Raw genomic sequence first — 18,222 nt, 5'->3', positions numbered from 1 at the left:
CTGTTGCGCCAAAAGAGGACAGAACCTTGAGTAGGAGGCTCCGGTCTGAGTGTCAACTGAGTGAGAACTAACGCTGTTGCAGTTAACCTTCAAAGACAGCAGCTCATTGACACTGGGTTTGGTGGGATCTGGGAAGACGTTACACCAATAATCTACATCCTTGAGGGCCCAACATCTAAAATCAGGTAGGAGTATTTTAGCCTCAGCTGAAAGGGAGAGCGGTTTTTCCATGACACAATGAGTTAAAAATAACTCTGATTATGACCGTTGGAGATGTTGTTTTGCTGCTGGACAATTACATTTACACATTGAGTTTTTTTCTAAAGGCTGGAAAACAGTATTTATTGTTTAATGTGTTACATTTTTTAATGTTTCATAGTTATTGTCCCTTTACTCTTTCTTGATTTTTTTTTTATATAGAGCGAGAGAGTTATCACTTATCCCTCATGATGCTCAGAGTCACAACCTTTTTAAAATAGAAGCAGAGGAAAGTTCAGTTGAGGTTAAGATAAAAACAGACTAATTCATAAAGAGGTAAAAGTCAACAGTATATCACAGTATCAGGTTTAGTTACAGGGACAGGGGACATGTATATCTGGCTGCTGCATGGCATGTGACACAAGTTCACAAATGTGTTTTCCCCACAACAGATTTGATTTCATCTTTTGAGCTCTTTCCATTGCTCTGTTATACCAACTTTTCCCAAGTTTGAAAGGTGCCGCATTTAATTTTTGGTCTACTGTTTAATGTCACTCAAAGCTAACACATTTAAAACTTTAAAAATGACATGAATAATGTGTTAGAACTCCACCCAGTAAATCAGCTTTTCACACCAAACTTGAAACCAAAGCAGATTGAAGGAGAAAATGTCTGCATGGATACCATAACTGACTAGTCTCAGTCGGATATAGCACTTAAAGGATTCAGCTTGCCACCAGATGAGTATAAAGATAATGCATTATATATCACAATGATCGGTATTGAAGGGTATGGCCTGCTCTCTGAGCATCTTGTGTTCAGGTTTCAGCTGCTACATAATCTCTAGAAAGTGTTTCATTTGGCAATGCTTTCCCTTTGTTTAGATCAACCTGCAGTGTACTAACATGTAGATTTTTCATTTCAGGATGGAAGTTCAAGGTGAAAAATCCCTCAGCTGTGGGACAATTTGTCTGAAATATCTACTTTTTCTCTTTAACATTCTTTTTTGGGTAAGCTAACAAGGAAGTGTTAAGACTGCATCTTCTCTATTAAGGGCTACTAAAATAATTATCACTACTATTAGTAGTAATAATTAACTTTCACTTACAGCATAAACGTGCTTTGCTTCAGATGCTACAGATATTAATGCAGATTTTACATTCACGATACTGAATCTGTTCACAGCTCGTACAACTGCTATTGTTGAAAAAACAACTTGTTCCTTACGTACATCCTGTACAAAATGTGTAAAATTGTATATGCACTATATACCATTAGTTTTTATGTACTACATTTACCCAAATATTTTGTGTCTGCAGTGAACAAAAAGCTAAAATACTTATATTATATATACACTATATCTAAAAATCATAATGCTTAATTTCAGTTTTACTTTCTTAACTTTCATGTTCCTAACTTTAGGTTTTAAGAGTAGATTGAATCAGTTCTTGTAAAACTAAATATGCACTCAGATGTGAAACCCTGGTTTTATGTGCATCAGATAATAAAAATGAATTTAGCTGACAGTCTTGAGGCTGAAAGAGAAAAAATGAGGCGTTATCTTGTTTGCATCATTGTCACATTTTTGGAGCCTTCAAAAAAAATACTGCGATGCATTCTTGATATGCGCATCTGGTTTGAGTTGGGCTTACAACGGTATTTCTTACAGCTGGCAGGAGGGGCTGTGATGGCAGTGGGAGTGTGGACTCTGATGGAAAAGAGCGACTACGTCAGCTTACTGAACTCCAGTTTCTACTCAGCCTCAGCTTATATTCTGATAGCTGCGGGGCTCATTGTGATAGTGACCGGGATCATCGGATGCTGTGCTACTCTGAAGGAGATGAAGAGTATTTTGATTGTGGTAACATGGATCAGACACACAAAACACTGTTCTCTGACAGAGAAATGTTTATTTCACTCCACCAAAGCTAAAAAAAAAAACATTTCATTATGTGATATCCAAAACAAGGAAAGACACTTTCAAGTTGCTGTTTATACACACAACCTGGTCTGAGTCTACGTGTATTGAAAGTTAATCCTTGGTGACCTTCTGTCTTGTCTGCCTGCATTCAGTGCAGCTCATTAGGTCAAGCATGCATGGGTGTCAGATATAACAGAAAACGTCACGCAGAGTGTGTCTTTAAGAGTTTAGATTTAGAGTGCAGCTCATGCCAGAGGAATGAAGGGCATCACCGGCGCAGGAGTGTGTGAGACAGACAGACAGACACAAGTGAGAGGATATAATACAGAAGCAAAACTGCACAAGCTCTGTGACATTATGTCTACTTCTAAATTTACCACTGCCTTTGTAATGAGTAGCTTCCTTCACCACAGTTTGATATCTGGAGTACAACCTGTTTTACTTTTATTCATACTTTATCTGTTTACATCATATCTAAAAACACATTTGTCATTTTTTAGCACAGAAATGTACTGAAGCACTATCAGAAAAATGTTGGAATTGATCATTTCATCCTCAGTGTACTCACAATCACATGTCCCGTCTCAACAGTATTTGGTCCTGTTGCTCTGTATTTTCCTGCTGGAAATCATTGCTGGTGTGCTGGCTTACATTACCTACCAAGAGGTGAAGTGCTTTACCTTCTGTATGCATGTATTTGTTTATATTTGACAAAATGATAGTGACAGATATTAGTCCAATGTGATATCTTTATGTACATTCCTTTTAACGTTCTTGTACTTTACCATTGATTTCAAATCTCACTTCAGCAATTACAAATCTGACATTTACTTTTCTTTCTCCATGTATTTAATAAGTATATTTGTCATTCCACAATCCCTTAATGTGATTGCAAACACCATTCTCCATCAGATCTATTTAAATGTTTTCTACCACCCAATTATGTGCCTCAGTTGCTGCACTTGTGAAATCTCTGCATGCCTCTCTGTGCATGTTCTTCATTTGTCCTATTTTTCTATCCTTCTTACACCTCTCTTTCTTCCCCCTTTTCTTGCTCCAGTGTTTCCCTTTCTGCTACCAGGTAATCTGTTGCCACCTGTTTCCATTTAATATCCACCTGTTTTTCCCAACAGCAGGATATAAAATGGTTTATTTACACTTTGTCAGTCAAGCAACAAAACTATCTTTATTTACAAAAGCATTTGAAGAATGCTCATGTAGAGCAGGGAGTTGGGTCAGAGGAGCTCATATATTTGGGGTTATGTAGGGGCATTGCACAAGTACAGAGGAATGTTATAGGGGAGGAAAGAAAATGGACCAGCAGCTATTTTTATTGATGGGAGATTAGTTTGATTTTGAGTATTGTCTTGAATGATGTTTTCTGTCTCACAGCTGGATGAGGAGCTCAGACAAAACCTGAAGGTGACCATGCAACAAAAATATCAGCAGCCGGGGGAGGAGAGCATCACACAGGCTGTGGATAAACTTCAGCAGGAGGTGTGGAAGTGATACTTTGTTGAAATCACAGCTGAGTTAACTGTCAGACTGACAAAATGTGTCAGTTTGATCAGATAATGTTACATTTGAAATAACAGTTTAGCCTTCATGTGAACACAATCCAATGTTAGTCACTATTGTATTGTTTTTTTATTGTTTTATTTTTCCCTCTCTGCACCGGCTCCCTCTCAGTTTAAATGTTGTGGCAGTCACAACTCCTCAGACTGGAGAGCCTCTGTGTGGATCCAGGCAGCAGAGAACGAGAGGCGTGTTCCTGATAGCTGCTGTAAAAGTCCCAGCAACCTCTGCGGCCTCAGGGACCATCCCTCCAACATCTACAAGGTAGAGGTAGGTAGAGCTGTCTGTTTGGCTGTGGATAAATGTTAAATTCTAACAACATCGTAATGTATTTCCTCTCTCGTGCTCCTAGGGAGGCTGCATCATGAAGCTGGAGGAGTTCATCCTGGGGCAGTTGTATATTCTCGGTGCAGTGGGCATTGGGATAGCATTTCTACAGGTAAAGCACTCCCACTTAGAAAACTACAAGTTAATATGTACATCTCTTTTAACGTTGTGCTAAATGCCAGCAGTTGAACTGTGAACAATGGTTGTTTCAATGTGCAGTGTGAAACTAACATGTTCCTTTTGTCTTTTTTTCCTTTCAGCTTGTGGGGATGATGTTTACATGCTGCCTTTATCAAAATTTGAATGACGATCCGTACTGATTTTTTTATTTTTTTGTTTGATATTGCAAAATGAGTCATGATCATTATGAGTTGCAGAAAGTTTGGATAGGTTTTTTAAAGCCCCAATCACACTTTCACACTTTGAAGTTGCCAACTCAAATTATGACATGATGATTATCAAAATACACAGGAGGCACACTAGAGCTGCTGTAATGCTGCTGGGCAGCAATGTGCTTTTTCTACAAAATACCATAGCATGCTTTAAATAACTTCCCTTACATGTTAAGATTATGATTTGTAGATGAACTTACCATAAAACACATTTTTAAGAGCAGGGAAATATGAGCATGCCGTGGCTACATTTGCAATCAGTCTTGGTCTTATTGTTTATCTTGTTTTTAATGTATACAAATACATTACAAAATACAAAATTAGAATTAAATAATGACTGTATAATCAAATGTTTTTTTTAATAGTTTGGTCAAATGCAAATAAAATTGATTGCCATTCATGATTCCAAATGGCTTTCACACACATATCTACGTTTTCACATACTGTTTTGTGACGGCGAACCTTTATTCTGAAATCTTCACCGGATGTTGTTGTCAGCTGACAGCACTTCCTCTTCGCGGATTTCTCTTGCGTGTTTTCACCCCCGGTTATCTTCTCATTGATTACTTAAAAGATACAAATATTTAATGTGGACAGACAACGGACATAAATGAAATGTCTGCAAAACCGACTTGTTTGATTGTGGCGAGTGCGTCTCCTCAAGGTGGGTCCACTGTACCAGTTAATACTGTAGTGAACAACACAGTGATAATTAGAAAGCGCAGTAGCCTACTGCATTTACTGAAATGTATCAATTAGAGATTAGCTAGCGTTAGTTCTTTAGCCATTAACCTGTTAGCTAGTTAGTTTTAAGTTGTATATTCGACAGACCTTGACTCCGGACCCATTGTCAGTCTTCACCGCGGTTTAGACCAACAAACAAGCTACGTTTTGTGTTGCACATAACATACACTGAGCTCTCTGATACCGTCTTAAAACTGGTGTGTTTTGTTCCTGCAGGGGTGTCAGCCACGTCTTTCCATCAGTCTTTCAGCCTTTGTGCATCAGTGTTTAATCTCCAGACAGCCACGCCTGGGGTAAGACTATTTCTAACCCAACAAAGTTAATATTACTGCAGTCAGTGGCCGAGCCAGTCTGCCCGAGGCGCAGCTGCATGCAGCACAGTGCGCAGAGAGTGTTCTGGCATGTAGAGCAGCCTAGGGGGCACTGCATTCTTTTTTCCTTCCATCTTAAGGGCATCCATCTAAGAGGGCACTTTTGCTGCGTTTAGTAAACCTATACATAGGTTTCAGGAAATTCCTACTCATTCCGTCTTGAAGTAAAAAAAAAAAAGTATGTTCTAGAAATACTCCATTACAAGTAAATGTACTGAATTCAAGATTCACTTAAAATATGAAAAGTAAAAGAACTAATTATATAGGAATAGTTCCTTAAAAGGTGCTAAAAATTAGAACGTAAGAATGTTATGACAATGAGACCGCAGCACAGAGTAACAGAGAGATGAAATGAGATAGATCTTAATATTTTCTTGAATTGCAGGGGAAGCCAATAGACTTTGTTGGAGTTGATGAAAGCAATGCTAGATGGGTGCAGGACTTCAACGTAAAACCTTACGCAACACCTGCTAAACTTGAATCTATCGATGGTGAGAATATTCATTTTATGGTCATTTGGCTTTTTTTTGTGTATGTTGTCCGTTGGACTCAGTTGCATCATGATGACCCTCTCCAGGTGCTCGATACCAGGCCCTTCTTATCCCTGACTGTCCCGGGGCGCTGAATGACCTGGCACACAGCGGCTCTCTGCACCGCATTCTCACACACTTCATTTCTCACCAAAGTGAGTATGGGGCTACTTTTAAAAAGCAGTCACTATGTAATCCATAGGTCTGGTTTAGAGACTAGTTTGTTTTCTCTGAGCGCAGAGCCTGTTTGTGCAGTGGGACAAGGAGTTTCAGCGCTTTGTTGTGCCACTGAGGGACAGAGGTGGATCTTCAGTGACTACAGCCTAACAGGGGTTAGTCTTCCTCAATTAAATCTGAAGGCAGCATACCCATATATAATTCTGTTCAATGTGTTTAATAACGGTAACTGTTTCTGCTCAAAGCCATCAGTGTTTGAACTGGTGCGGAGGCCTGACTTTGCCAACCTACCCTTAGTCGTGGAAGACTTTGTGAAAGACAGTGGTGGATCATACACAGGTGAGTTGACCTGCACAGATACTAATTTGGTAAATACTTAATTGGTATTAAAAAACAAAACTCTTTTATCTCTTTGTTTTCCAGCAAGTCAAGAAGATTCTGTTCATGTAGTCATAGACAAACACCTAATAACTGGTCAGAATATGCAATCAACCTCACTTGCTGTAAATAATCTAATTCTGCTCTCTAGTGCCAAGTAAAAAAATAGAAAACATTAACATCAGGAGCACTTAAATTCAACTGCTTAGTTGTCCCACATTTATATTCACGTAATTAAAACAAACAATCATCTCAGACAGATATTGGAAGATGCTGGGTTTAGAAGAGATGTTTGGCAACACTGTAAATACTTCATTACTTTTCAATGCTGTTATTATAGAAACCAAACAATCAAATGTCTTGATATGAAAATAAAAATTGAGAAAAGGCAGATGCAGTTTTGAGGATGTTCAAAGCCAGAGAAGGATTCATCTTTACAGCAAGCAAGGAGGCATCCAAGAGCAAAAAATATTTGTATGCAATGAAGAGGAAAACAGCAGAATATGTCTGAGGAAAGGCTGCAGATGGGTGGGACGTGATCAAGAGAAAAATATAACCCTTCATTGAAACGTTTTTCATATTGATGATCATGCACCCTCTGTTGTTGGATGGAGATGTGTCACTGCATTCTCACTAAACTGTACAAGTTGAACATTTTTCACGATACCATCAATGAAAATGAATAAAACATATTGAAGTACCTCATGTCTGCTGCAAGTGTTGTTTGAATCAACAAATCCTAGATTTGTTCATGTAGAGAAGATTTCTCAACACTCATGACCCTCAAACGTTGTCTCTTAACTAAATCCTGTCAACGGCTTGTTTCAGAGATCATGTAACTTAGAAACATTCAATAAAACAAAAAATAATACCTGCGTACAGCTTTTGAATTTGTTCTGCTCAGTGTTAAACGGAAAAGAAAAATCCAGTGCTGATGGTTCAGGCTTCACTTTCAAGTCCAACAATCATAGGAGATCATAGAAATAGTCCAGTCCTTGTCCTAATTCCCATAAGGAAATTCCTGTTCCCAGTTCAGTAGCTAAAGAGATCCTCAGGTAGATTGACTGTAAAAGAATATAAATAATGTTAATCGCCCCATGTATCAATAAACCCAATAAAAACACTTCCCTTAATAAAGTGAGAGGCAGATGTTCATAAAATGATTTTAAATTGTGCAAAAGACTTGCCTTTAATGACGGATAGTACACCACATGCTTAACTGCATTGTTCCTGAAATGAAGGTCACAGATCTTGTTAAAATATGCTTTAGGCAGTTTAAGATTCAAGCCCTAATTTGTTGACTTAAATGGAATTAAATCAGTACCTCTTGTAACTGAAATAATGCTCTGCAGAATATTCATCCCAGAGAAGTTTTGGCCTGTGTTCTCGCAAAATCTCTATGTACCTGCAGGAAATCAAAGACAAGTTTAATAATAAAAATAATAAATTGAATTATAGCGCTTTTCACACACAAAGTGCTTTACAGGGCAGGAAAATAATAAAAACAATGCACAACTAAACAAAACAAAAAATGATTCAGGCACAGATGAGAAGGGAGGGGGCGTGGTGCTTATGGATAGGCAGAGGTAAAGAGGTGGATCTTGAGGTGGACTGGACTGGAAGATGGTGAGGGACTCAGAGGTGAGGCCCTTTTAGAGCCCGGAAGCTGCCCTGGAGAAGGCTCTGTCCCCAAAACTGCCAAATTTGGACTTGTGGATGCAGAGGAGACTGGCTGAGGTGGATCTGAGGGACGGAGAGGGTTGGTAGAGGGAGAGGAGGTCAGTGAGGTATGAGGGTGCCAGATAGTAAAGGGATATCCGGTGAGAGATGGAGAGTGGAGTTGTTTTGGACTGGAGTGATGTGATGCCAGGATCTGGAGCGGGTGATGAGGCGGGCGGCTGCGTTCTGGACCAGTTGAAGTCGGTTGATGTTGGCAGAGCTGATGCCAAAGAAAAGCGAGTTGTAGTAGTCCAGTCGGGAGGAGATGAAGGCTTGTATAAGTCTTTCAGCAGCGGGGGGTGTGAGAGGGTCTGACTTTTGATTATGTTGCGGAGTTGAAAAAAGGATGTTTTAATGACATGACGGATGTGGGGCTCAAGGGAGAGAGTGGAGTCAAAGATCACGCCAAGGTTGCGAGCCTAGGGAGATGGGGAGACAATGGTGCCATCGAAGGTGAGAGTGGGGTTATTGACTTTGCCGAGTAAGGATTTAGAGCCTATGAGAAGGAATTCTGTTTTATCGCTGTTGAGTTTGAGGAAGTTGTGTTGCATCCAGGTTTTAATAGCTGACTAAATGAGTTAATGTGGGAGAGGGGAGGATTGTGGGGAGATTTGGTGCTGAGGTAGATCTGGGTGTCGCTGGCGTATCAGTGGAAGTCCAGGTTGAAGTGGTGGAGTATCTGGCCGTGGGGGAGGATGTAGATGATGAAGAGGGGCCGAGTATGCAGCCTTGGGGAACACCTTGACTAACTGTGGCTGTGGCAGAGGTGTGGTTATGGAGAGAGATGAAGTGGGATCTGTTGGAAAGGTAGGAGCAGAGCCAGCTAAATGCAGTACCTTTGATACCGAGGTCTTTGAGTCTGGTGAGCAGGATGCTATGGCTCACGGTATCAAAGGCTGCACTCAGGTTGAGGAGGATAAGGATATGTGACCCTGAATACCTACTATCATTTTTTTCGAGCCTTTAAATACAATGTCATGGATTCTTGCTACTGTATATCACAAAACTTGCAATTTGTAACCAGAGGGAAAAAAAAGTTTTAGTAATTTTAATTGAGAGATTATTTGTGTTTTTAGTCGCTGCTCTTCTCACTAGCTAGACGAGGCCTTGGTTGGAAAATATGATGCCAAATACTTTGGAGAACCAATTTGTTTAAACTTTAACTTAGATTGTTGCTTATTTGGTCATGAATATTTGATGTTAAGAAATAGTTATTATTTGAAAGTTTTCATGGTTTTTAAAGGGGAACTCCACTCGTAAACATTGTATAGTGAGTGTACACACAAAGTCAAATTTGGGGAATATTTGCATATGGGAAAAGAGGTGATATAAAGCCTTTTTGTGGGTCCAGAGGGCACTTTGAAAAAGCTGATAAAATTCACTGACTCAAGTGAGGCGGAAGACTATAAGTTTGACAACAAAGAATCTGGGCATCTGGAGATAGAAAGAAGTGAGTTTACCAGAACTGTCTAGCCTGCTCCTCATCTCTGCTTGAGGCTAGATTATTTTAGCACTACTAGCATATCTATTACCAAATGTTGTTGGTCAAGTTCCATTGTGGGTAATGTAGGCTCCTGTTTTGACAAGAAAGAATGCCTAGAAGATCTCTCTGGTTATGCTGCATTGATTGTGATCATATTTAAAGAAAAAAAAAAAAACTAACAAAAAAAACCATCCATAACAATGTGTAGGGCAATGCTAAATTGGTGGAGTCTTCTTTTAAAGTTTGAAATGTATACAACTTTTATTGCTAAAATTTAAATAAATTAGTCCAGCAGTAGTCACAATATTATCTCACCTTCTTCCCAGGATTGGCTCTGTTCCCTGGCTTGCAAAATCAAGGCCATATAAATTAAGTCCAAGCAGGATCTTTTTCCTCCACTGAGTGGTGGGTGCGAGCTGGAGGACACAGTCTCTCATCCAGGGCAGGGGGGAACTCGGGCCCGGTCTATTAAAAAACAAAAACAAACAAAAACAATAAACCCAGATAATTTAGAACAACGTTACTCAAGTCATCATGTCCACTACTTAAAACATTTCTACCACAGTGAAGTGTATGTGACACTCACCTGGCACCGCTGGAGTAGTCGTATGTCATGAGGCTGAATCCATCGACTACTGGGGCCAACTCCTCAAACTCTTCCCTGCCAAACATACCCGGCTGTCCCACACTGATTATGGTGAGAAAGACAAAGAAAAGTCAGCACTAATTTTTACATAGTATTTTTAGTCCTTGAAATTGAATGGATTTTATTCACCTGGTCACAGCAGGTGGGATGACAAGAATGCAGTCTAATCTTTTAGCCTTCAAAGTCTCACATATGTGTTTCACGAAGTGGACCAGCTCCCTGTATGAAGAATATTTTGCGTGTTCAATTATCTGTATTATCTGCTTAAATAACCTCAGACAAAAAAGAACGATGGTCAGGTAGTAATACACATTTGTTAACAGAATAACTCACTTTCTTTTGTTTCCTCCCAGCTGGCTCCACAGCTCCAACGTGAAACCATCGAAACCTTCCGTCTGCAAGGCCACAGCTTCATTAGACAGTCGCTGGACAAACACAACACTGTTGCCATTGAGTTCAAGACCACACAACACTTAATTACCTTTGCAACATCCACCAGCTCACTACCGAGCTCTTCAATTTCATCTTCACTCCCCAGCACGCTCATGTAATCCTGGTAAGACCAGCCATCAAATAACAGCCGAGGCACTAAGGGCAAAGACAATGAAGCGACAAAAATCAAATGACTAAACAATAACAGTTTCATCTGAAAGCACTTGCACACATTAACAGTTGTGAGTTGTTGGCAGTGGGGAGGACATATACTCACCCATCCGGACTTTTTTGTTTGACTTGCGCACAGCTTTGGCCCAGGCTGGACAGACAAAAAGACCCTTTTACATTAGTCACTAGAAAAAACTTCCCATCGGACATTGGTCAGTGACGTTGGTCCTCTACCTGTGTCATGATCGTGGAGTCCACTAACATCAAAGGTTTCAGGGCCCCGTCGTCGGAGCTGAAGCCAAACTGGACATACTGAAGTTAGTTTAGTGCCAAACATCTTGGCAACGTCATAGCCGTGAGAATTCCACTGGAGGATGGGGAAAAATAAGACGTGTAATTTAGAGCTGAAGACTCAAAACAATCTACATGCAAAGAATAGGTTCACAATAAATGAACATTTTAAGTCTGTCTTAATAAAACACCAACATTTCTAGATCTATGTTAAAAGAATAATCTGCCACTCCAATCTTTCCTCCTCCACATACTGGCCCTAAAGTGACAACCTCCTTGTACAACTCCAGTGTGAGAGACAGTTACAATGTGTAACTTCTAAAGTTAAGGGCCAGATCACATAGCAATCACATTCATTGTTGATTCATTTGCCTGACATCTTCTTATTTAATAGATTGTTTGGTCTAATACCTAATGCCATCCTAATTCACAGATCTAAAAAGCACCATCATATAAGACAAAGAAAAGCATAAAATCTTTGCTGTAGGGAACCGGGCATAAGTTAATTTTTGGTATTTCTGCTTGAAAAAGGTGTTAAAATGCATTATGAAAAATGTTGCCAATTAAGTTCTTCAGCTACCAGAGGTTAATTTTTTATTAATTTTTAAGAAACCACTTATTTTGAATAACTCAAACTGAGACTCGTGAAGCCATGTTTGCTTCAGCTGAACTCTCTAAAAAATGAGGAGGACTGTGGATTTTGTCCCCCATCTCTTACATTGTTGTCAGGAAAGTAAAAGATCTCTTCTCTTTTTTGCAGATTCAAATTAACAATACAAAATGTAAACAATAACTAAATAATGCTATTATTATATCAATAGGACGTTTGTACTTAAGTAACATTTTCAGTGCATGTAACATTATAGCTACAGCGTGGTATAACTACTTTTATTAAAAGATAAGTCTACTTCATGTGTTTCAAAGGATAGCTTTTAAAATTGTATTACTTGTCTACAAGGCACTAAATGGTCTCTGACCTTAACACATCTTTGATTTACGTGTACACAACAAAGCATGAGGAGCAAAACGGAGTAAAGAAAACAGCTTTTAGTTTCTATGCTCTCCACCTGTGGAACAAGCTTCCTGAATGCCTAAGTCAGCTCATTTTGATAAGGGGGACTCAAAACATTATTGTTTACTTTGGCTTTCCATTTGTTTACTGCAGCTTTTTAGATGCATCATTTTTAATCTGTATCCATTTGTTTGCTTGCTTTTTCTTTTATTGTCGATTGAATCCAATGTTATATGTTTTCTTAAACATCTTACGTTTAATGTATGTCGATGCCCCTGTAAAGCATTTTGAATTGCATTTTATTGTGTCTAAATGGCCCTATATAAACAAACTTGCCTTCTTCTGCCACTGCATATAGGCATGGGAGTGTTGAACTAGGACAGACTTGAAATTATCTGAACCCATCCTTTAATGCTGTGTTGTCAAATGTTAAACAGCAGCCAGGTAGAATGTTGATATGTTGGTGACTTACAGGTGTGACATATCCAAGTACTGGTCCTTGAAATGTTTTCTTGATGTTAGCCCAGTGTCTCTTTTCCTCCTTCACTATGTCTTTCCAAGGCGGGTCTGACACAACGAGGCCTCTCTCCAACACAGACAACTCAGATAGAGATGTCTAAACAGTGAGATCGAATAAAGAACAGCAAATTTCAGTGACATATAGCCATCATCATGACTGGACATATGACAGGCGATGATAAGGGCCTCTTCCTGATTCTGGAAGTAAGTCCAGAGACATGCCAAGCAAACAGGGGACCTGTATGACCTGACACCACACAGACCCATTTCAAGGTAGAGACTTTAAGTTGTAGCTACTCACCTCGGCCTCAGCTTTATGCGATTTCTTTGCATCAGTTTTTGAAAGAGTGGCACTGACCAACCAGCAGCATGAGGTGGCATGCAGCAGGAATAATGTCGTTCTCATTTTCAAAAAACGCAGTGAACAGCAGTGATAAAGCAGTTACATATAAAATGGCTTAGCTCAGAGTCTGCAGGTTTAAGGGCTTCCTTCCTGACTGAGATCTGCAGATAAAAAACACCATATCCTCCTGCGGTTTGAAGTCACACTGAACCACGAGCCAAAACGGCCCCGTTCACAAAGCTAAAATATACAATTTATAACAAACTACCTAATGTTTAATGTCGGGGGGTCTGTGCCAGTTTGATTGACAACTAAGCTCAACGTGTTTCTTGAGCGTCAATGGAGCTGGGTAACTTCCGCGTTCTGTGTTTTTCAAAATAAAATGTTTGTGAGTGAGCGAAGAGGAACGTTAACGTTAACGGAACTGGACACAGTGACGCTAGTCATCTGAGCAGATAGAGGGCAGTGTAGCTAGAATTGTAAAAAGCTAGCACAATAAAAGAAGACAACGTGAGTCAAACAAACCCAGGTTTAATGCTGTAAGATATTATCAAGAACGTTTCAAGTTGTCCCGCATCATTAACATTAAGTTTTCTGTCCTCTGCTCCTCCAGATAACTAGCATTAAAGGGTGAGTGTCATTCTCGCTTGCTAACTGCAGCTAAAGTAAGTAGCTAGCTAGCTATAATTTGAGTGCAGTGTGGTTGGCAAGCTATACATGTCAGTTATGGAAATGAAAACTCTTTATGAAGCTTTAACATAATACTAGCTAGCTAAGTGGTTCCTCATATATTACCCGTTATGGTATGTATGCGACTCAGTGGTTAAAAAGGTATTCATGCTTTTTAATTATTATTTGTAATAAAATACTGAACTTAAAAGTCCTGATTTCAAAATGTTACTTAGCTTACGTTATAATATATAAGCTAGCCTATAAGCATAAATGTACCTACATGTAATGAAACTCAGTGTATGCAAGATTTTATGTCGTAATAGTAGGCTACAGCACGTTTACAACTTAAAAGTACACATGAATAAATAAAAGGAAGTAAACAGTACAATATTTGCCTCTGAAATGTAGCTAGTGGGTGTGGAAGTATGTAGTACTAAATGGATATACTCAATAAAAGTAGAACCTCAAAGTTATACTTAAGGATAGTGCTTGAATAAATTCAGTTAGTTACACGCCACCAGTGGTGAGATTGGTGAGTAGTTAGACCGCTTCAGGTTCATCTTTAGCTTTAATGAGGTAGTACTTACATGTTGGTTTGGATCTGTCTGCTGTAACACTGATCATCTTTTGGGTCTTTTTAGTGAATGATGGCGATTGAACAATTTGTGTCAAAGACGCTTGAGCTTCTACAGGAGGAGAGGGAAGCTGAAATAGAAGAGACCAGGTATGTAAAATTACATCCACACTGTTTTACTTCACTAAATAAAAGGATCATTTAGTAATTTTGCTCTGCTCGTCCATGAAATACTTGAAAGTAGGGCTGGGTATGGTTAAGAAATTAGCTAGGTATACCAATACCGTGACTTTGTTACCGGTTCCTAAATTATACTTTTTCATACCAATTTTAAAAAACAAAAAGAAGTTACAACATTACGGCACAAATCATTTTGTTTATTTTCCAGCTCCAACAATGTGAGCCTGTCTCTGTGCATATTGTAGTTTCTTCTGCATGTCTCTACGTTGTGTAACGCTTAACAGAAAATCACCAACATAATTAGATCTTGGAAGAAGCAACGCAGGTATTGAATGACGAGATACTTCAGAAGCAATTTGGCCGGTGCCTAAAAAGTATTGAATTCAGTACCCAGCCCTACTTGGAAGGGACAGATTTAAAAAAAAAAAAAAAAGAAAGTGGTCAAAATTTTAGTTTTTTGTACCTGGTATGGGTCAAGCTCCAAAAATACGGGATCCTACACTTACCATTATTGCACTTGGTAGCATCTCCATGCCATTCTTGTTGTAGATAGCAGTCACTATAAATGACATGTCCTGTGGCCTCAGGATATGGCAGGAGAACATCTCTCTCAAGGATCTTCAAAATAAAGGAGTATGCCTGCTGAAATTGCAGATAGGAAGTCAGTCCACAGGCCTGTATGGTCGCACAGTCGTTGTCCTCGAGCCAAGAAAGTATCTTGGTTTCTCATATCTGCCAAGCAACAGCTTTGGACCTGGTGAGATCTGACCATCTGATATGTGGGTTTCTTTATTACTTTTGTGTCATATTTTGCTTAATGTGACATTCATGTCTTTTATTACAGGGGACATTGTTGGCTTGTATGACACTGGCGGATGCACCGCAGCTTCACAGATTGGCACAGGAATAGTGACGAGGGTCAGCCAAGCTTCTATAAGTGTGGCCTTTGACGATTCAAAGGATGGCCTTAGCTTTGATACAGATGCTCTTCACAACCTCTTAAAGTTAGCAAATGACGTCACCTACAAACGAATGAAAAAGTAAGTGACATTGTGTAATTTACGACAAGTACAAGTGAGTTAGGAAGCCGTGTAACAACTTATTTTCTGTTTGTTTTGTGCATGCAGTGCCTTGAATGCATTAAATGGATACAGCAACGGACCAGCTGCCAATCTAATAAATGTCCTCTTTGGCGACACAAAACCTTCTTCTCAATCACAGCCAAGTAAGTTGCGCTTCACAAAGCAATTATGATCAAAAACTAGTTGCTCTAATTAATTGTGCTTGTTGGTAGCTTTTACACAAGTATGCCACATACACTGATTTTAAAAACTTGCAAATCAGCATGGCTCATACAATACACAGACTAATTCTTGGTATTCTATCATGTTTCATCAGACGAAGTTAAATTCTTTAACTCAAACCTGGATTATTCCCAAAGAGAAGCAGTGTCCTTTACGCTGTCTCAAAGAGAACTGGCTGTGATTCATGGACCACCAGGCACTGGGAAAACCACCACAGTGGTGGAGATCATCCTGCAAGCAGTCAAACAAGGCCAAAAGGTGCAAAAATTCAGTGACATTTACCCTGTTCTGTCATTTTCTTTTATTGCTGCAGTTGTAATTTCAGCATTCGAGTCCAGACAGGATTCTTTTCATATTCTGATTCTGTGTTTGTGCAGGTCCTGTGCTGTGCCCCCTCTAACGTGGCTGTGGATAATTTAGTGGAGAGGTTAGCCCGGTGCAAGGCAAAGGTCCTCCGGCTCGGTCACCCTGCCAGACTTTTGGAGTCCATACAGAAACATTCATTAGACGCCATCCTCGCTCAGAGTGATAATGCAAACATCATCGCAGACATCCGTAAAGATATGGATAAAGCAATTGTAAGAATTTTAGTGTGTGTGCTCAAAGTAAAACATTTTAACAGTTTAAAACTTTTAATTAGTTTTTATTTTATTTTAGTTAAACTTAGTTTTCAGATTGTGTTTGCTAGTTGTAGTTTAGTTTCAGATTTTCAGAAAGGTTTAGTTTTTATACATGAAGTTGTGATTTGAGTGGAGCTGCTCTGGAACGAAAAACCTATTTGAGTGTAAACTAACAAAGTTGTATTGCATGTTATTGCTATGAAACTATAACTGAAGTGATTCACATTCAGTTTTATTTTATTTAATTTTTAACCTGGCAATATGTAGTTTCGGTTTATTTTTTCTTAAAGGTTTTAGTTTTTATTCAATTTTAGTTTATTAAAAATATTTTTTACTGGTGTGCTCCTTATAGCATATGTGACATCTTGAACGGTTTGGAATATACATGATATATATATTTTATTTTATTTTCTCAGAAGGGAATAAAGAAGATGAGTGAAAATGGAGATCGGGTGAACTTTAAAAGGGAAATAGGGGAGCTAAGAAAAGAGCTAAAAACCAGAGAATCAACAGCCATCGCTCAGATCCTAAAAAGTGCGGATGTTGTGTTATCAACAAACACAGGTCAGTATAAACCTTGAGTTGAGAAAATGTACTTCCGTCGTTGCAGTGATGATAAAAGTTAATTGGAGAGCGCTTGTCTGAGGCTGCAGGTGCTTCTGGTGACGGCCCTCTGAAGTTCCTGCCAGCAGGGCATTTTGATTGGGTGGTGATAGACGAGTGTGCTCAGGCCCTGGAAGGCAGCTGCTGGATCGCCCTGCTCAGAGCGCGCAAGTGCATTCTGGCTGGAGACTACAAGCAGTTACCACCTACTATCAAATCCCAAAGGTAAGGTTTTATGCATTTCTTGATAAAAAAATTTGTGACAACAATTAAAACATTTTCTATAAAGCACCTGAAAACGTATCTAAAGTCTTTCGTCATAACATGAAATAATTATGACAAAATAAGAAACAATCAGAGTTTAGCTCTTAAACAACAAGTTGGGATGTTTAACACTCCGAAACTCTGTGTTGTTGTAGTGTCTCTCATAGTAAAAAAACAAAACTGCTCTAACTTTGGCAGAAAATGTGTGTTCTCTTTAGGACTCCATTGGCCAAAATGAGAAGCTGATTAAGAAGTTGTTTTCAGAAAGTTTGCTGTACATTTTTCTCTTTTTGTGCTCTAAAGGGCTGCATCAAAAGGCTTGTCTCTCAGTCTCATGGAGAGACTCATCCAGATGTATGGGGACTCAGTGGTCCGTATGCTAACAGTTCAGTACCGCATGCACAGTGCCATCATGGAGTGGGCCTCCAAAGAGATGTACCAGGGAAGACTAACAGCTCACAGCTCTGTAGAAAGACACTTGTTAAAGTGAGTTCCAGCGTGATGATGTAAAGTATCTCACTTTTGTATTTCAGTGAATGATAACTCAATAAAGTGTTAAAATGATGTCTTCGATGCAAAAGAGATCTACCTGAAGTCGCCTGCGTTGAAGAGACCAGCACGCCACTTCTTCTTATCGACACTGCGGGCTGCGGTCTGAGTGAGATGGAGGTCACAGATGAGCAGTCCAAAGGCAATAAAGGTTAGTCATTTTAATTATATATATATATATATATACACATACACACACACACACACACACACACACACACACACAC

General features: G+C 39.3%; 4 protein-coding genes across 6 annotated transcripts in view; 3 read left to right on the top strand and 1 right to left on the bottom strand.

The window, feature by feature from the left end:
- Window positions 1-2: 2 nt before the first annotated feature.
- On the top strand, window positions 3-4,756 carry cd151 (CD151 molecule). Of its 3 annotated transcripts, XM_034878992.1 has the most exons (10): window positions 17-185; window positions 651-715; window positions 1,124-1,208; window positions 1,868-2,059; window positions 2,711-2,785; window positions 3,180-3,200; window positions 3,512-3,616; window positions 3,809-3,964; window positions 4,047-4,133; window positions 4,282-4,756. In XM_034878992.1, the coding sequence occupies exons 3-10, from the start codon at window positions 1,125-1,127 to the stop codon at window positions 4,339-4,341; spliced, it is 780 nt and encodes a 259-aa protein (XP_034734883.1). In that variant the 5' UTR covers window positions 17-185; window positions 651-715; window position 1,124; the 3' UTR covers window positions 4,342-4,756. The 3 variants fall into 3 exon arrangements, with proteins under 3 accessions (XP_034734884.1, XP_034734882.1, XP_034734883.1); XM_034878991.1 differs by lacking the exon at window positions 651-715 and having other exon boundaries at window positions 4-185; XM_034878993.1 differs by lacking the exons at window positions 651-715; window positions 3,180-3,200 and having other exon boundaries at window positions 3-185.
- Window positions 4,757-4,877: 121 nt separating this feature from the next.
- On the top strand, window positions 4,878-7,318 carry gatd1 (glutamine amidotransferase like class 1 domain containing 1). Its single transcript, XM_034878994.1, has 7 exons — window positions 4,878-5,077; window positions 5,374-5,450; window positions 5,914-6,019; window positions 6,106-6,213; window positions 6,299-6,390; window positions 6,481-6,574; window positions 6,659-7,318. The coding sequence occupies exons 1-7, from the start codon at window positions 5,029-5,031 to the stop codon at window positions 6,772-6,774; spliced, it is 642 nt and encodes a 213-aa protein (XP_034734885.1). The 5' UTR covers window positions 4,878-5,028; the 3' UTR covers window positions 6,775-7,318.
- A 192-nt stretch (window positions 7,319-7,510) lies between these two features.
- On the bottom strand, window positions 7,511-13,562 carry chid1 (chitinase domain containing 1). Its single transcript, XM_034878990.1, has 12 exons — window positions 13,188-13,562; window positions 12,840-12,983; window positions 11,299-11,431; window positions 11,171-11,215; window positions 10,943-11,049; window positions 10,795-10,856; window positions 10,591-10,680; window positions 10,402-10,503; window positions 10,131-10,280; window positions 7,938-8,018; window positions 7,801-7,843; window positions 7,511-7,677 (listed from the first exon to the last, which is right to left on the bottom strand). The coding sequence occupies exons 1-12, from the start codon at window positions 13,290-13,292 to the stop codon at window positions 7,579-7,581; spliced, it is 1,161 nt and encodes a 386-aa protein (XP_034734881.1). The 5' UTR covers window positions 13,293-13,562; the 3' UTR covers window positions 7,511-7,578.
- A 36-nt stretch (window positions 13,563-13,598) lies between these two features.
- The window catches only part of ighmbp2 (immunoglobulin mu DNA binding protein 2), an 8,334-nt gene continuing 3,710 nt past the window's right edge, over window positions 13,599-18,222 (top strand). Inside the window, exons 1-12 of the mRNA XM_034878974.1 lie at window positions 13,599-13,758; window positions 13,843-13,859; window positions 14,543-14,625; window positions 15,243-15,412; window positions 15,500-15,695; window positions 15,783-15,880; window positions 16,054-16,217; window positions 16,337-16,537; window positions 16,996-17,143; window positions 17,233-17,407; window positions 17,750-17,932; window positions 18,028-18,146. Of these exons, the coding sequence (XP_034734865.1) occupies window positions 14,546-14,625; window positions 15,243-15,412; window positions 15,500-15,695; window positions 15,783-15,880; window positions 16,054-16,217; window positions 16,337-16,537; window positions 16,996-17,143; window positions 17,233-17,407; window positions 17,750-17,932; window positions 18,028-18,146 (1,534 nt within the window). The 5' untranslated portion in view covers window positions 13,599-13,758; window positions 13,843-13,859; window positions 14,543-14,545. The remainder of the gene's footprint in view (window positions 13,759-13,842; window positions 13,860-14,542; window positions 14,626-15,242; window positions 15,413-15,499; window positions 15,696-15,782; window positions 15,881-16,053; window positions 16,218-16,336; window positions 16,538-16,995; window positions 17,144-17,232; window positions 17,408-17,749; window positions 17,933-18,027; window positions 18,147-18,222) is intronic.

This window comes from Etheostoma cragini, chromosome 8 (assembly GCF_013103735.1).
Source record: "Etheostoma cragini isolate CJK2018 chromosome 8, CSU_Ecrag_1.0, whole genome shotgun sequence".
In the NCBI taxonomy this organism is placed as follows: Eukaryota; Metazoa; Chordata; class Actinopteri; order Perciformes; family Percidae; genus Etheostoma; species Etheostoma cragini.
This window is presented reverse-complemented; position numbering and strand designations above follow the sequence as displayed.

What these genes read in the sequence shown, in the direction of transcription:
- cd151 (XM_034878991.1), top strand. Translation starts at nt 1,125, where the DNA reads ATGGAAGTTCAAGGTGAAAAATCCCTCAGCTGTGGGACAATTTGTCTG. An exon ending in TCTTTAACATTCTTTTTTGG is followed by an intron (nt 1,209 to 1,867) that starts GTAAGCTAACAA and finishes TATTTCTTACAG; the next exon opens with CTGGCAGGAGGGGCTGTGAT. An exon ending in TTGGGATAGCATTTCTACAG is followed by an intron (nt 4,134 to 4,281) that starts GTAAAGCACTCC and finishes TTTTCCTTTCAG; the next exon opens with CTTGTGGGGATGATGTTTAC.
- gatd1 (XM_034878994.1), top strand. Translation starts at nt 5,029, where the DNA reads ATGTCTGCAAAACCGACTTGTTTGATTGTGGCGAGTGCGTCTCCTCAA. An exon ending in ACACTTCATTTCTCACCAAA is followed by an intron (nt 6,214 to 6,298) that starts GTGAGTATGGGG and finishes CTCTGAGCGCAG; the next exon opens with AGCCTGTTTGTGCAGTGGGA. An exon ending in CAGTGGTGGATCATACACAG is followed by an intron (nt 6,575 to 6,658) that starts GTGAGTTGACCT and finishes TTTGTTTTCCAG; the next exon opens with CAAGTCAAGAAGATTCTGTT.
- chid1 (XM_034878990.1), bottom strand. Translation starts at nt 13,292, where the DNA reads ATGAGAACGACATTATTCCTGCTGCATGCCACCTCATGCTGCTGGTTG. An exon ending in CGCATAAAGCTGAGGCCGAG is followed by an intron (nt 12,984 to 13,187) that starts GTGAGTAGCTAC and finishes CTCACTGTTTAG; the next exon opens with ACATCTCTATCTGAGTTGTC. An exon ending in GAGCCAATCCTGGGAAGAAG is followed by an intron (nt 8,019 to 10,130) that starts GTGAGATAATAT and finishes GATTTCCTGCAG; the next exon opens with GTACATAGAGATTTTGCGAG.